Raw genomic sequence first — 17,953 nt, 5'->3', positions numbered from 1 at the left:
CTCTCTCTCTCTCACTCTCTCTTCCTCTTTTTCACTATCCCTCTCTCTTGTCTTGAATGATGCTTTTTTACTACAGGGCTGACAGGTTACATTCATTCTGATAGGTTAGTAGCAGTGTAGTATTAGCGTTGGTACTATACATGATGTACAGTGTAGTAGTAGTGTTGGTACTATACATGATATACAGTGTAGTAGTGTTGGTACTATACATGATGTACAGTGTAGTAGTAGTGTTGGTACTGTAATTGATGTACAGTGTAGTAGTGTTGGTACTTTAAATGATGTACAGTGTAGTAGTAGCGTTGGTACAGTGTAGTAGTAGTGTTGGTACTATACATGATGTACAGTGTAGTAGTAGTGTTGGTACTATACATGATGTACAGTGTAGTAGTAGTGTTGGTACTATACATTATGTAGTAGTAGTGTTGGTACTATACATGATGTACAGTGTAGTAGTAGTGTTGGTACTATACATGATGTACAGTGTAGTAGTAGTGTTGGTACTATACATGATGTACAGTGTAGTAGTGTTGGTACTATACATGATGTACAGTGTAGTAGTAGCGTTGGTACAGTGTAGTAGTAGTGTTGGTACTATACATGATGTACAGTGTAGTAGTAGCGTTGGTACTATACATGATGTACAGTGTAGTAGTAGTGTTGGTACTATACATGATATACAGTGTAGTAGTGTTGGTACTATACATGATGTACAGTGTAGTAGTAGTGTTGGTACTGTAATTGATGTACAGTGTAGTAGTGTTGGTACTTTAAATGATGTACAGTGTAGTAGTAGCGTTGGTACAGTGTAGTAGTAGTGTTGGTACTATACATGATGTACAGTGTAGTAGTAGTGTTGGTACTATACATGATGTACAGTGTAGTAGTAGTGTTGGTACTATACATTATGTAGTAGTAGTGTTGGTACTATACATGATGTACAGTGTAGTAGTAGTGTTGGTACTATACATGATGTACAGTGTAGTAGTAGTGTTGGTACTATACATGATGTACAGTGTAGTAGTAGTGTTGGTACTATACATGATGTACAGTGTAGTAGTAGCGTTGGTACAGTGTAGTAGTAGTGTTGGTACTATACATGATGTACAGTGTAGTAGTAGTGTTGGTACTATACATGATGTACAGTGTAGTAGTAGTGTTGGTACAGTGTAGTAGTAGTGTTGGTACTATACATGATGTACAGTGTAGTAGTAGTGTTGGTACTATACATGATGTAGTAGTAGTGTTGGTACTATACATGATGTACAGTGTAGTAGTAGTGTTGGTACTATACATGATGTACAGTGTAGTAGTAGTGTTGGTACTATACATGATGTACAGTGTAGTAGTAGTGTTGGTACAGTGTAGTAGTAGTGTTGGTACTATACATGATGTACAGTGTAGTAGTAGCGTTGGTACAGTGCAGTAGTAGTGTTGGTACTATACATGATGTACAGTGTAGTAGTAGCGTTGGTACAGTGTAGTAGTAGTGTTGGTACTATACATGATGTACAGTGAAGTAGTAGCGTTGGTACTATACATGATGTACAGTGTAGTAGTAGTGTTGGTACAGTGTAGTAGTAGTGTTGGTACTATACATGATGTACAGTGTAGTAGTAGTGTTGGTACAGTGTAGTAGTAGTGTTGGTACTATACATGATGTACAGTGTAGTAGTAGTGTTGGTACTATACATGATGTACAGTGTAGTAGTAGTGTTGGTACTATACATGATGTAGTAGTAGTGTTGGTACTATACATGATGTACAGTGTAGTAGTAGTGTTGGTACTATACATGATGTACAGTGTAGTAGTAGTGTTGGTACTATACATGATGTACAGTGTAGTAGTGGTGTTTTGTAGGATCAGCAGCAGTGGTTTTCTGTATGGCTGGGACCACTCTGTTAAGAGTGAAGGGAAACTGCTCCTTCTCTCCCCCTCCCTCTGTCTCTCTCACTAAACGTGCCACATACCTTAAAGCGAGTCTACTACAAGCCACTATGAAAGGGTCTGTGCCACCCTATGCCACCTTGGTTTCATGCTTTATAGACCCAGTACCTCTTCCAAGGCAGCTGTGATGCAGAACTGTAAAAGGCTGGTCTCTGCTTGATTTCTGTTGTTTTGCTGACTGGGTAAAAACTTCCTCGGAGCACTGTGTTACCCAGGTTGGTTGGCAGTTGGTGGGTGTTCGTGACAGTTTTGGTGCCCACCTTCAAGGGGGCTACACACCAACAGATGGCCTAGAGGTTCACGGCCAGCTCTGACACAAAAATGGTGGGGCCACACCGAGCTCCTCTGAAATCAGTAGAGGCTGAGTTGAGCTGGAGTAGAAAGCAGAACGGGGAGGACAATACATTGTGACCCTCAGGGACCTTTTCCAACAGGGTGAATGGGGTCAACAGAGTTCATCAGAGTTTGTCACGATGTGAGGAAAAGTGCAGTCGACATGGGCTCATTAGAGAGCGCCAGAAAAGAGACAGAGATAGAAAGAGAGATAGATGTAGGGAGGGATGGAGATGGAGAGAGAGATAGATGTAGGGAGGGATGGAGATGGAGAGAGAGATAGATATAGGGAGGGATGGAGATGGAGAGAGAGATAGATGTAGGGAGGGATGGAGATGGAGAGAGAGATGTAGGGAGGGATGGAGATGGAGAGAGATAGATGTAGGGAGGGATGGAGATGGAGATGGAGAGAGAACATGGATATGAACAGCTGTTGGAGGCATTATTCAACATCTGTCCTGCTCTTCACTTAGAGTGGTCTGCTTACCAGGGCAGCCAGAACTGCCACACACACACACACACACACACACACACACACACACACACACACACACACACACACACACACACACACACACACACAGACAATTTCATAACTCACACATGCTAATCCTAATCACTAGCAATCTGAAATGTCCAGTACAATTTTCTTATGCACTTCCTTAATTCTCGACACCCAAAGCCAAATCTGAGGTGCACACTGGCCAGCTACTTGATTTATGTCTCGTCTGTCATAAGAGACTTTATCTTCCACTCTGTTTGTTGTGTTCTTATATTCAGCCCTAAAACACAGTTCCTATAATTCAAGACTAAAACCTACAATTTGTTTATAATGGTTTTTGCTTGGAGGATAAGGAGTGATATTATCTCCTTCCTTGGTGATGAGGTGGTGTTTTATTTCCTGTGTCGTGTTCCGTAGGGTGCAAACCCTGCCTCATCTGAGTCACAGCAACAGGGAACATGTTATACACACACACAGAGTGCTCTGGTACTGCAGCGTGTGGTCTCCCATGAGCAACACCGCTGCTACTCGGGCATTGTGGGAAAATGCAAATATTGACACCCGCTCAATCTGTGTTTAAATACTAGAGCGATTCATCAATTACATAGGACAACATGACCCATATTGTTAATACTGAGGCTTGCAAATACTACTACGGTGATATTGTTAGGTAAAAGCTGCCATGGCTTTACACAGTAGCAGTTGTGCAGAGGAATAGCCTACAGCCAAACATCAATGTGGACAGAATTGTTACAGACATCTATGCATATAGCGTCCTTTACATATGGACCTGGCTAAATCAATGGCTTGACATACGTTGATATGATCTGATGCATCTATGTGTGCATTTCCTGCAGGTGTTTGACCGCGTGAGGGAGGACAACCCAGACTTCCACCAGAAGATAGTTCCTATCAGCAGTGAGTTGACACAGCCTGCCCTGGCCATCAGTCCTGAGGACGTAGAGAGACTGACCTCCTGCGTCAACATCATCTTCCACTGTGCTGCCACCATCCGCTTCGACGAACCCCTCAAGTGAGGACCACACCCCCTACACACTAACTCTTCCTCTATCACCTAGCTATCATGCTAACTCACTACTTTATCAGCTCAACAAATCAAATCCGTTTGATTCTATATAAATGCATGGCCATAGCTTGTGTCTGACACAGAGAGAGGTACAAAGACATAGAGATCCTATTAAATGACGTCAACACAGTAGACAGTTTGTAGTTGAGAGGAGTTCAGCCCGTATAGGGGCCAGGGTCGTCTTTATCTTGGTCACGTGTTTTATTTTGATGTTTTACTCGGGTCTGGTTTATGGGGTCGGAGGGTTTTGCTTTGTCATTGTCCCGAGTACCAGGAAGTGCCCATTGTGCAGGGACTTCCTACAGGAAGTGATGTTTGGTTGATAGTGTGGTCTGTTTGTGTTCTGGTGTTGACCAATGGGAAAGCTGATACATCTAGAGTATGATGAGGATGTTGAGAAACACAACAGAGATTCCACGATAATATAGCTTCTGTGTAGCGTCTGTCAAGCAACATTGTTGACTTAAAATGGTTGACAGGCAAACACTTACATAAATAGTCATTAAACATATTAAATCAAAATCCAATGCAATGCTGTTGAGTGAATAAAGACTTATAGAATACAGTAACATTGAGTTTATAATAACGATTTTGAAACGGTTTAAGTTTTCAATATTCCACGTGGTTTCACCATCTCATGTAGTAGACAGTGGATCGATGTTCCATTTGGTGAGAGAGAGACAGACAGATAGAGAGACAGATGTATCCAGGGAGTCTGCAGGTAGCTAGCTGTAGGCGGTAGAGAGATGTCTTTAGATGTCTCCTACTCAGTCAGGAAGCAGGAATGAGGTCTTCAGAGTGAATATTAAAACATTAAAGAGCTCTGTGTCTATCTGTCTCAGTGTATTTTCACAATGTCACGCCCTGACCTTAGAGATCCCTTTTATTCTCTATTTGGTTAGGTCAGGGTGTGACTAGGGTGGGCAATCTATGTTTTCTATTTCTTTGTTGGCCGGGTATGGTTCCCAATCAGAGGCAGCTGTCTAACGTTATCTCTGATTGGGGATCATACTTAGGCAGACTTTTTTCCACCTTTAGTTTGTGGGATCTTGATTTTGTATTGCTGCTGTGTAGCCTGCAGGACTTTACGTTCATTTTTGTATTTTGTTGTTTTGTCGGTGTTCATTTTAATAAAAGTAAAATGTTCGCCTACCACGCTGCACCTTGGTCCAATCTTTACGACGAACGTAACACACAAGTCTTCATCATACTGTTAAATACGCCTGTCTGTGTGGCTGCTGGGAACAGATCCCGTTGAGTAGGACAGACAGGACAGCCTTAAGGGATGAGATGCAGTCAGAGAGGTGAAAGGAGGTGTGGGGAGGCGGGACATTAGCCATGACTGACAGCTCCGTTAGGGAAAAGCTGTGAGATTGTTCTCTGAACAGCATCATTGCTCTCTTCTCTTCCCTCTTTCACTTTGTCGTTCTCTTTTCACCCCTACCTCTCCATCCCTTCCTCTGTATTTCTCTCTCTCTCTCCCCTGTTCTCTCTCACGTTCTCTTGTCTGACACACAATGTTGTTACCCTGTCTCCAGGGAAACAAAGTTGCCAGGGAGTGTTGGAGCATAATCAGACAACAGTTTAATCACTGGGACCAAGACTACAGCTCTTCAGATAGCGCCCTAGATAATGACATCTATGCTGTGAAAACGTACAAGGCTAGTCAAGCCTAGCACTGAAGCAGTGATAAGCACCATAGCCACTATAGCTGCTAGGATACAGTATATCTTGCACCCTAATGAAGATCCAATAGCGGAATTAATTAATGACTCAGCAGCTGGGAACAGTGAGGAACACACAGTTAGGAGCAGTCCACAGTCACAGTGGTGTTCTCTCTCAAACTACCCTAGTGCTCTATAATAGTTCTCAAACTGGCCTAGTGCTCTATAATAGTTCTCAAACTGGCCTAGTGCTCTATAATAGTTCTCAAACTGGCCTAGTGCTCTATAATAGTTCTCAAACTGGCCTAGTGCTCTAGAATAGTTCTCTATAATAGTTCTCATATTGGCATAGTGCTCTGGAATAATTCTCTATAATAGTTTTCAAACTGGCCTAGTGCTCTATAATAGTTCTCAAACTGGCCTAGTGCTCTATAATAGTTATCAAACTGGCCTAGTGCTCTGTAATAGTTATCAAACTGGCCTAGTGCTCTATAATAGTTATCAAACTGGCCTAGTGCTCTGTAATAGTTCTAAAACTGGCCTAGTGCTCTATAATAGTTATCAAACTGGCCTAGTGCTCTGTAATAGTTATCAAACTGGCCTAGTGCTCTATAATAGTTCTCAAACTGGCCTAGTGCTCTATAATAGTTCTCTATAATAGTTCTCAAATTGGCCTAGTGCTCTAGAATAGTACTCTATAATAGTTCTCAAACGGTGGTACAGCCTAGTACTACTACCACTCTTATCCCCCATGACACGCCATTGCCACTGACTGTCATGACTGCCGTCCCCGCGCTGCCTTTAATGGGCAACCGCTGCCAAACCCCATCTGACATCTGCACTCACATACACACACACACCGTCTACACTGCCTGACTGTGGCTGAGAAGCACTATCCTTCTCTGTAGACTGGCTGAGAGGTAAGCTAGAGTTCTGTCTGTTTATTCCTGGAATGGAAGCACATTCCTGGAATGAAGTGTGAGGATAAAAGAGTGTGAGGGAGGATGATTATAATGCCAACCTTCCAATGTGCTCTCTCTCTCTTTCTCTCTCTCTCACCCTCCTCTCTCTGTCTCTGTCTCTCTCTCTGTCTTTTTCGGTCTATCTCGGTCTCTTTCAGTCACTCTGTCTGTCTCTCTCTCTGGGTCTGTCTCTCTCTGTCTCTCTCTCACTGTCTCACTTCTCCTTGTGATGATATTATGGTAATGCATAGTGTGCTTATGCTTCTTAGTGTACTTATGCACAGTGATCTCTTACCTAGTCCTGCTGTGTGTGTGGTGTGTGTGTGTGTGTGTGTGTGTGTGTGTGTCTCCTCTCTTCCCAGACATGCCCTGCAGCTGAATGTGATAGGCACGCAGCAGCTCCTGAATCTGGCCCAGCAGATGCACCACCTCCAGGCCTTCATCCACATCTCCACAGCCTACGCCAACTGCAACCGCAGGCACATCGACGAGATCATCTACCCACCGCCTGTAGAACCCAAGAAGCTCATCGACTCCCTGGAGTGAGTAGTGTGAAGTCTACTTTCTGCATCCGAGTTGGGGGTGGGGTTGCTGCTATTACGACTCCATCTATTCAGGAAGTGAATTCATTTGCAAATTTCATGCATTGAAAATATGCTCAGTGAAGATAAATGGCACTTAGACCTGGATTCAATCAGATCAAGCGTTAACCGGCGATAGCCAACAACCGCATAGCTGATGTTTTGGCGCAGTCGTAGCTACGTTGTACCTGTCACATCGGTGCTCAGCTGCTCTTGTGATCATTGTCACAATGCCACACCTGTCCCACTCGCGTTGGAAGTTCAGAACCAGAAAATGTCCGCTTTAGGTATAATGCCGGGAGCCGCTTGTGGATTTGACAGCTCTAACGCAGTTCCACCAAAACAACCGCTATGCTGGTGTCGTCTAGCGCAGATCTGATAGAATCTAGCCCTTAGTTAGATAAATGACAGTATATTCATTGAATTTCAATTCATCTCCTGAATGAACTGATTGAAATGGAATTGAACCGAACCAAGTGTGCTGTCAAGTCCACACCACCTTGTGCCATTTCCAACTAATGATTGATTATAAATACCATCACAGACAGCTATCAGAGTGAATGACGTTTCATCTATCTACACAAAATGCCAACTTTACTTCAATCCTGTCATGTGTCCTGTACCATTGTGATGTGAGTCTAATTGTGAGTGTTCTCTTGTGTCTGTGACTGCAGGTGGATGGAGGACAGCATCGTCCGTGACATCACGCCGCGCCTCATCGGGGAGCGCCCCAACACCTACACCTACACCAAAGCCCTGGCAGAGTGTGTGGTCCAGAAAGAGAGCAGCAAACTCAACATCGGCATCATCAGACCCTCCATAGTGGGAGCCAGCTGGCAGGAGCCTTTCCCTGTGAGTACCGTTACCATAGAGATACAGTATCATATACATACATTATTCTGTGAGACTTGATTACTCTACTGGAACTTGTCACTGGATAGCTGGCAGCAATAAAGTCAATTGATGATCAATAGATACATGGATCACATTCTGTATGTAGTCTGTGGACGTTAAACAGTGTATTGACTGGTCAGCAAGATAAGTGTATCAGAAGAGGTGTGATTGGCTCAGCCACCTGCCTGTTGGGAAATATATCACAATTTATAAAAATCTATATAGCACTTTCACTGTGATGGTAAAAGGGCGCAGTCAGAATCCTGTCAATTATCACACCATCATGTCCTGCTGTGGTGCCAAATGGATGGGAATTAGTGATCGATCGCTGTAACGGTACACTGGTCAATATATCTCCCCTGTGTACAGCCAGACTTAAAGGGGGATTGGGTGTGTAATGGTGAGTAATGGTTGTATCAGGGTTGGACCAAGACAGGTGTGTTCTTATGGTTCAGAAAGTCAGGCTGGGCTGGATTCCAGGTCTCGAAGACGAGCATCCCTGACCCCAACAGCTGGGTAGGCGATGTGAGGGGGGCAAGGAAGGGGCGATGGGGAAAGGGAGGGGTACTGCCAGTGCTGAAACCCGGAGAGCCTCTGAATGTCTCCTACTAGATAGAAGGTCACTGAAAAGCAACTGTAGGTTAATGGAAAGGCCACTCTGAATGTTCAGTAGGTGCAGTAATCAATCAATCAATCAATCAATCAATATAATGTATTTTATAAAGGCCCTTTGACATCAGCAGTTGCCCCTAGAAAGGCAGGAACCTAGGAAGAAAGCTAGCTAGGAACCAGCTTCCGAGGGGGGGCCAGTCCTCTTCTGGATGTGCAGGGTGATGCTACTTTCATGAGTAAGCTGCTTTTTATTTTCTAATCTGTCCGGCTGCTGTAGTGTAGGCTAACATCTTAGCGTAAGGATTCCACAGCGTTAAGCATTTTAATCTCACTTAGCGTAGCGGCAGATGGACATATTAAAGCGTTTAAAAAATACATCTAGACTTTATTGCTGCTTAACATTTTGGAGGAGCAATGGGAGGGTGGTGTTCAACATATCATAATTTTCGTGATTATAATATTCATCAAAGTTCTTTCCCCAAAATCAAATTCAAGTGACATGCTTACTTTATTTTCCTACAGGAATATTATTTGAACGTCTGAGGCTCCATGAGTTCACACAGAAAGAGACCAAAGATCTAGAAGATGAAAAAATGCACACTTTCAGAGTTTTCAGTAGAGTATTATACACTTTTAAACAGCACTAAGTATATTCAGAGAAAACGACTACATAGCCCCAGGGCTGTATTTACTTTTCTGGGGCTGTAACGTTTGAACAGTGTAGGATCCAGAGCCAGTGGGTGTGGAAGTGGGGTTGGGCCAGGCCTGGCGGCAAAACAGCCAAAAGATCACGTATTACCAGTTTATTGCGCGGGCAGCTCAAGACAGTGGGAGCGACGAGACGAGGGAGGAGGGTGTGTGTGTGTGTGTGTGTGTGTGTGTGTGTGTGTGTGTGTGTGTGAGATTAACTTCAATCTCCATATCCTCAGAACGCCATTAAGTGTTAAAATGTCACAGGCAATCCCTCAATGGGGGTCAGAGATGTATACGTGCAAAAATTGACTCTGAGACGGTGTGATAAGGACTCTTATCTGTCTGACTGATTGTCTGTCTGTCTGTCTGCAACAGATCATGTAGCCTTACCCTGTAGGGACAAGCCACAGACAGACCCACACAAATAAGCCCAGTCTATTACCAATGTATTACCGGAGGTCCAATTTGATGAGGACACTGTGTTACTCTCCCTATCTCAGTCTCACTCACAATAGCTAGCTAGCTAGCTAGCTTAGCACACCACTGGAATGCTAACTCAGCAGATACACAACAATCTAATTGATGTTGCTGTTAGGAGGCTATCTGTAACTTGATGATGTTGCAGCAATGTTATAGCTGTGCTTGAAGCTAGAATCCCTAATTGAAACAGTAACAAAGCAGACACCCTGCCTGTGTTTTGGTAAAAAGCTGAGGGATTGGCCTGGAGAAATGTAACCACTCTCAAATTCATAAACAGAGCTATGGATGCAAGGACTAACCATCCATGATATCAAATGTATAGTTTTAACCATGTTTTTAGGCTATACAGTGTTTGTTTACATTCACAAACATTAAAGTAAAACAAGCTTGTATTTGGGGTTCTGATGGGGTACGACAGTTGAACTAAGCTCATGAGGCATTTATAAGGTATATTCTTCAAGAATCAATGGGTATATATCATTAATTTATACGTCCAAAAATAGATGTAGCAACTAAGGATTCCATCTTTAACGGGGGTACTTAGGGTTCTCTTTCATCTACGTCTCTATTCCGTCTGCATCGCTGAAGGATTCCATTTTTAACGGGGGTACTTAGGGTTCTCTTTCATCTACGTCTCTATTCCGTCTGCATCGCTGAAACGTTCCAGATTGCGAGATATACATTTTTAAGTACTTTCCGATTGAACAGACATATGCAGCATTTGACTACATATGTCTAACGCGGGAACATTGCCTTTAAATTTAAATAACGGATTGAAATTTTACGTACGGATTGAATAGAGCCCCTAATCTCACATTACACTAACTTATTCCCTCCGTATTCTTCTGTCTCAGGGCTGGATCGACAACTTCAATGGACCAAGCGGAGTCTTCATCGCTGTAAGTACCAGCATATACTTATTACGTTGTATTTTTCATTTAGTAATGTTGCTCATTTTGATGCCACTAGTTTAAATGATGATCAGGTGATGATGAGATGGTAACCCTGTGTCCTGTCTGATCAGGCGGGGAAGGGCATCCTGCGCACCATGAGAGCCAACAATGATGCGGTGGCAGACCTCATCCCCGTGGACGTGGTCATCAACCTGACCCTGGCCGCTGGCTGGTACACAGCAGTGCACAGGTTAACTTTCCCCCCAGGTGGAATATGGTTTGACCAATGACTGTATGGTTTAACCCACACAAACAGACACCGCCCATATTGACCTGCAGGAAGTTCTCCTGTAAACCTACCTTAGCCCAGTTTGTTCGAACACATCTCCCCAGCTCTACACCATTGACTGATGAGGAAGCCCAGTGTTTTCAATTGATGTGATTTGTGTCCGTGGGCTCATTTTATAGATGTGTCCTAATGGACCCTCCCCTTTAACCCCTCTGACCTCATCTCTCTGCTCCCTTGCAGACCCAAAGCAGCGCTGGTTTACAACTGCACAACGGGCGGCATCAACCCTTTCCACTGGGGAGAGATCGGTAGGTATCTGTCTGTCTGTCTGTCTGTCTGTCTGTCTGTCTGTCTGTTACAGTGACATCATTAGTGCTTGTTCATCTACCACTGTGGCTTCCGTCGTCATAAATCAGTGTACTTCAGTAGTTGAAATCTTGATCAAATCAAATCCAATTTTATTGGTCACATACACATGGTTAGCAAATGTTATTGCGAGTGTAGCGAAATGCTTGTGCTTCTAGTTCCAACAGTGCAGCAATATCTAACATGTAATCTAACAATTCCACAACAACTACCTAATACACACAAATCTAAGTAAAGGAATGGAATAAGAATATATACATATAAATATGTGGATGGGCAATGACAGAGCGGCATAGGCTAAGATGCAATAGATGCTATAAAATACAGTATATACATGAGATGAGTAATGCCAGATATGTAAACATTATTAAAGTGGCATTATTAAAGTTACTAGTGATCCATTTGGTTGATGGTGTTGTCACTATGAAACTATGCATCATACATTCCCACCGGGGATATGAAACTGTGGGTTATCTGTCAGTCCTGGTTCTCCTAAGCAGGGGGATAAATGATCTGTGTCAGAATTAAATGCCCAGGGATTTGACAGTGGCGAGGGTCTACTGCCACCTTCTGGCAGCTAGTAGAACATTACATCTGAACCCCCACACTGTGTGCATCTGTTTGACCTCACCACTGTGGATCTGCCCAAATGACAACTCCCATCAGCAGTAAAGCACAGTTGCCCAAACAATAACAAGTAGAGGCAAAGTGTCATCATGAAATCATCACCCCACCAGCATTTTGGTTGTGGAGGCAGCTCACCTCCCGGCCCATCATCTACAGTACATCCCAGTGAACCACTGAGATGACAAGGATGCATGCGGGCCGGGTATCAGTCAGGCTCAGATTAGCGCGGTAGCGGGCGACAGCCAGGGTCCCTATTCTATCAGATTAGTGAATCTGCTCCTTCACTCTGGGAAATTGCCACCAGATGGCTGACAGAGGTATTAAGGCTCATCACTCTGCCTCGCTGTTATAAATCTGGGATAGCAGGCACTAATCTACCGGACCACATAAGAGCTAAGAATCAAGCTAATCAAACTGGGTCTAGGGGACCCATGGGGCTGCTTAGGGAAGTTGGAGGTTTGCTGGATGGATATGTTATCAAAATTCTGGTATCTTAATTGGTTTTGGTAACCTTTTCTCCACTGTCCTCTTCTCACCCCGTTTTGAAAAAGGTCAATATAATTGAGGAGTGGCAGTAAGGAGAGGAAACGTGGAGGGAAATGCTCTTGCAAGAAATTAGATGGTCATTTACTCGCTCGACATTAAACAAATGACGTTTACAGAGGAGGAACCACAAAATACAAAGTGATAAAAACTAATATAGCTACTTCTGCAGTACATTCTATAGATAAAAGGATATGTAGAGTATTTTCTCCTTTGAGAAAACAACAGCTGATTCAAAGGGGATGTGGCAAATTTTAAAACACCCTTGGCGAGAGGAGGCTATCGAGGACTGGATGACACTCCTCTGATAGCTTACAAATGAATTGACACTCTCCATGACCACTTATCACTGAGGAGAGGATGATGGAGGCATCGAGGAGAGGCCGGACTTTTGTGCAATAGAGAATCTCCCAAGGAATCGATGAAGGAGCCCTGGAATTGAGAAAGAGCCATGGAATAGTGCTCAGGAGTTTTCCTCATTCAGGCTGGGATTCAATCCAAGGCTTGTTATAGAACAGCGCACTAGACACCCGACAATGTACCATTTAACATCACCATGAATTGATCCCCGGCCTCAATCTTGTTCTAGGGAAGCTCCACTTTCAGAACAAATGTGATTGGTTGGATGAAAACTCAGTGGGCAGAGCTTAGACTACCAAGTCAGTGGGTGGAGTTTACAGATGAGAGTCAAATAAAATAAATGCTTTCAGGGAGGTAGGTTGGAGGTGGATGGAGGGCGTTCAACATGGCTTTTGACCCAAGAGGTTGGCAGTTCGAATCCTGGTTGTGACTTTTGTTTTCCTTACCAAACATTTTTAACTAATTACATTTCTAATCTACTTAGTTTTTTAAAACTTTGACTGAACAGCATTAAATACGTGAAAAAACAAGGGTTCTGCCCTCCCCCCCTACTAGCGCAGTGGACTAGGCACAGGGATAGGGACCAGAAGGTCACAGGTTCTAATCTTGCTAATGCCCTTTTTCAAAAAATTTATATTTGTGTTACCTTTCCCTAGCAGGGAACACTCATCCTCAACACCAAAACCATCTTTCAACTCTTGTTAGTGGGGTTGGAGAATATTCACTGTGGCCGGGATTCAATAACATCACCCTTCGTCAGCTATGCACCTTGTAAAGGCAGTATTCCCACGTTCACTGTAAACACAGCATGTTCTCCCTTTAAATGGCACATAGCCAACAAATCGCAATCAGATTGAATCCTGGTCAAAAATATTGTTCTACTTAAGAGTTAATATCTTAGAACTAATAATAGAGCGTTGATCATCCACAGAAATGTGCTGGAGCACGGTGCTTGCAACATTAGGGATGTGGCTTTGATTCTTCGAAGGGTCATATGTAGTGTGGCACGTGGTCTCAGAGCATTTTGTACGTAAATCCAAGACACTCCATTTACTATGAAATGTATTAATTTGTGGATGTCTCATTTCAAGAATTGCAATTCTTACAGCATGTTAAGAATTTGCAAAACATCCCTTATGAAAAAAAAAAAAGCAGTCAGGCTATTACTGCATCCAAATACCACAGCTGACTACAGTTACTGTAGGGGATCTATTACATTCCAATTGGTTGTGGCTAACTAAGCAGGGGGGGGGGGGGGTTAAGGTTAGCCAACATGCTAAGTATTATAGTTGCAAAAGTAGCTGCTAATTAGCTAAAATGCTAAAGTTGTCTGTGAGGAGATTAAAACACACATTTGGGTTTCTAGATGTTAGTCTACGTAAGGCAAAAATAACTAATGTGAATGTAACATGTACTATAGAGTGTCCCGGACATTTACTTTGTTACATCTAGTCTGGGAGACCAGTCTGGGTACAATGGAAGGTGAAGGGGCGGTACTACAACATATGATAGACAAGGGTTTAACCAATAAAAATTGTTCTTTATTTTGTAGTTAATAAACCGACGATGTATAAATGTCTTTACAACAAATAAAATGCTGGGCAAGTAGTAAAAGTCCAGAGTTCAATGACAGGAACTCTGGACTCATTTCTCAAATCTTCCGCCATTCTTCAGTAGTCGTCGCTGGCCAGCCTCCATTAGCATAGTAGAGGGCTGGGTATCCAGGATCTGTCCTTTACTCCAATGCAATGAGGTTGGCTTCAGACAACCGTGGTTCATCTCTTGGCACATCATGGACCACAGGCTTCAATCACCAGAGTGGTCTTGGAGGGGTATCACAGCTGTAGGGGATGGGCCCAGTCTACTTGGACCTCTGCCTCATTTTCCACCTTTAACACGTCAGCCTGCACATACCCTTCTTCCTCCACTTGGCTCTCATCTTGTGGAGATGTCTCAAAAGTGATGAGATCAACTTGAAAACAAAAGAACTAAAACAGAGTGAATAAATTAAATGGGAAAGCCTCAAAATGACAAAACTACAGCTCAACAGGAGAGAGCTACCCTCAGGCTTACCCCAGATAGTCTTCCCCTGCACAGGAGGAACTAACCTCGTAAGGCTGTTCACTTCTTTATAGAGGCTGGTGGGTCACAAGTCTTCAAAAGAAAGCACACAGGAACAAATTCACACCAGTATCACCCACTGGTTCTTTCACTCGCAGTTCCCCCAGCAGTTTTACCTTGGTCTGAGCAGCCTTGATTGCAGCCAGGTGGGGGAGGTGTGCAGCTGCTGTGAATGAGGTCATTAGTGCAACAGAAAACCACCCCCCTGGATACATTCCAATTCTCTAATATAGTGGCTAAGGAAGATGTGAAAGGCACTTCCATAACGTTACACCCCTTAAAATGCCACAACAGAATAGAGCTGTAAGATAGGGATGTCAGCTCCAAGCCACAGATTCCTTCACATTTTTAACTCGTTTGTATTCTCTCTCAGAGCACCATGTGATGTCCAGCTTCAAGAGGAACCCTCTGGAGCAGGCTTTCAGAAGGCCCAATGCCAACATCACCTCCAACTACCTGATGAACCAGTATTGGATCCTGGTCAGCCACAAGTTCCCTGCCCTCATCTACGACCTCTACCTGAGACTGTCTGGACAGAAACCCCAGTAAGATTACTAACGTCCTGATTGTTCAGTCTATGAAAATTGAACTACCTACATTGTTTTCAACCCAATCAACAGATTGTGATGATAAAATGATCTGTAATCATAAAGAAATCAGTGTTTGCTGCATACAAGTGATCTTCAGTGAAACGAACATTACAATTGTGTTATATACATGCAGAACATTTGGACTGAGATCCTCCATTCCTCTCTCTCTGTGTAGGATGATGCGTATCTTCAACCGGCTGCACAAGGCCATCGGCCTGCTGGAGTACTTCAGCAGTCAGGACTGGGAGTGGAACTCAGAGAACATGAACATGCTGATGAGCCACCTCAGCCCTGAGGACAGGAAGGTACAGTAGACTCAGCATCCATCCTCTATGCACACACTGTATCTCCGCATGTTGATGTATATAGTCAGTGGTATGTTTTTCACCTAGTAATGCCACCAAGCCATAATTTCAGCTCAAACAAACCGCTTTATTGATTTCAAGACAACAGGTCACTAATACATCATTCAATTTCAGAAAGTTCAATTATAGATATCGCAAAGGTTTTCATAGTTGCCTGAATGTGGCCATAATAGCCATATCTTACCGCACATCAACATCCTAACTCTCTCTCCCAGACATTCAACTTTGACGTGCGTCAGCTGAACTGGCCGGAGTACATAGACAACTACTGCATCGGCACCAAGAAGTACGTTCTGAATGAAGACATGTCCGACATCCCTGTAGCCAGGCAACACCTCAGGAAGTGAGTAGACTACTTACAGGGCTGACTGTGTTTGTTCCTGTCTTATTTTGAAGAAGGATGTAAATGACAGTGTGTACTTCCATCTCCCTCCCTCAGGCTGAGGAACATCCGCTACACATTCAACACTCTACTGCTGGTCTTCATCTGGAGGGTGTTCATCGCCCGCTCTCAGATGGCCAGGAACATCTGGTACTTTGTGGTCAGCCTCTGCTTCAAGTTCCTCTCCTACTTCCGGGCCTCCAGCACACTCACCAACTGATGACCAACTGACCGTTGACCAGCTGAACGCCCTGCTCGCCTCCTCAACCAGACCTCAGACCCAGCAGCACACAACCCCACTTCTTAACCAGACCTCACCCCTCCAGCAGCACACAACCCCACTCCTCAACCCTCAGACCCAGCAGCACACAACCCCACTCCTCAACCAGACCTCACCCCTCCAGCAGCACACAACCCCACTCCTCAACCAGACCTCACCCCTCCAGCAGCACACAACCCCACTCCTCAACCAGACCTCACCCCTCCAGCAGCACACAACCCCACTCCTCAACCAGACCTCAGACCTCCAGCAGCACACAACCCCACTCCTCAACCAGACCTCACCCCTCAGACCTCCAGCAGCACACAACCCCACTCCTCAACCAGACCTCACCCCTCAGACCTCCAGCAGCACACAACCCCACTCCTCAACCAGACCTCACCCCTCAGACCCAGCAGCACACAACCCCACTCCTCAACCAGATCTCACCCCTCAGACCCAGCAGCACACAACCCCACTCCTCAACCAGACCTCACCCCTCCAGCAGCACACAACCCCACTCCTCAACCAGACCTCACCCCTCCAGCAGCACACAACCCCACTCCTCAACCAGACCTCTCCCCTCAGACCCAGCAGCACACAACCCCACTCCTCAACCAGACCTCACCCCTCAGACCCAGCAGCACACAACCCCACTCCTCAACCAGACCTCACCCCTCAGACCCAGCAGCACACAACCCCACTCCTCAACCAGACCTCACCCCTCCAGCAGCACACAACCCCACTCCTCAACCAGACCTCACCCCTCCAGAAGCACACAACCCCACTCCTCAACCAGACCTCACCCCTCAGACCTCCAGCAGCACACAACCCCACTCCTCAACCAGACCTCACCCCCAGCAGCACACAACCCCACTCCTCAACCAGACCTCACTCCTCAGACCCAGCAGCACACAACCCCACTCCTCAACCAGACCTCACCCCTCCAGCCGCACACAACCCCACTCCTCAACCAGACCTCACCCCTCCAGAAGCACACAACCCCACTCCTCAACCAGACCTCACCCCTCAGACCTCCAGCAGCACACAACCCCACTCCTCAACCAGACCTCACCCCTCAGACCTCCAGCAGCACACAACCCCACTCCTCAACCAGACCTCACCCCTCAGACTCAGCAGCACACAACCCCACTCCAATTTCTGTACATTGACTCAATGTGTGAATCCTGAGATAGGCCATGGCCTCTCTTCTTCCATGGGCGGTGTGTTTTTACCTTGTATTGGTTTGTACTGACAGAATATTTGGGAACCTGTACTCTGTAGCGAGGCCAGCTAAGGATATCCGAGAGGAACTTCAGTGTTGATCACATTAAAGGCTTTATTCAATCTGTAAAGTTGAAGCGTTAGACTCTGCGATATAAATTAAAAAGGTAATTTCCAA

General features: G+C 44.7%; 1 protein-coding gene and 1 long non-coding RNA gene across 2 annotated transcripts in view; one reads left to right on the top strand and one right to left on the bottom strand.

Moving 5' to 3' along the window:
- LOC115199001 (fatty acyl-CoA reductase 1) overlaps window positions 1-17,953 on the top strand; it is a 56,444-nt gene extending 38,491 nt beyond the window's left edge. Inside the window, exons 3-12 of the mRNA XM_029761484.1 lie at window positions 3,641-3,816; window positions 6,859-7,038; window positions 7,752-7,929; window positions 10,611-10,655; window positions 10,781-10,899; window positions 11,179-11,246; window positions 15,329-15,500; window positions 15,721-15,850; window positions 16,126-16,253; window positions 16,350-17,953. Coding sequence (XP_029617344.1) covers window positions 3,641-3,816; window positions 6,859-7,038; window positions 7,752-7,929; window positions 10,611-10,655; window positions 10,781-10,899; window positions 11,179-11,246; window positions 15,329-15,500; window positions 15,721-15,850; window positions 16,126-16,253; window positions 16,350-16,512 — 1,359 coding nt within the window. The 3' untranslated portion in view covers window positions 16,513-17,953. The remainder of the gene's footprint in view (window positions 1-3,640; window positions 3,817-6,858; window positions 7,039-7,751; window positions 7,930-10,610; window positions 10,656-10,780; window positions 10,900-11,178; window positions 11,247-15,328; window positions 15,501-15,720; window positions 15,851-16,125; window positions 16,254-16,349) is intronic.
- LOC115199002 (uncharacterized) lies at window positions 14,354-14,992 on the bottom strand. Its single transcript, XR_003879336.1, has 2 exons — window positions 14,908-14,992; window positions 14,354-14,822 (listed from the first exon to the last, which is right to left on the bottom strand). It is a non-coding gene; the product is annotated as an uncharacterized LOC115199002 (long non-coding RNA).

Source organism: Salmo trutta, chromosome 8 (assembly GCF_901001165.1).
Source record: "Salmo trutta chromosome 8, fSalTru1.1, whole genome shotgun sequence".
Classification (NCBI taxonomy): Eukaryota; Metazoa; Chordata; class Actinopteri; order Salmoniformes; family Salmonidae; genus Salmo; species Salmo trutta.
This window is presented reverse-complemented; position numbering and strand designations above follow the sequence as displayed.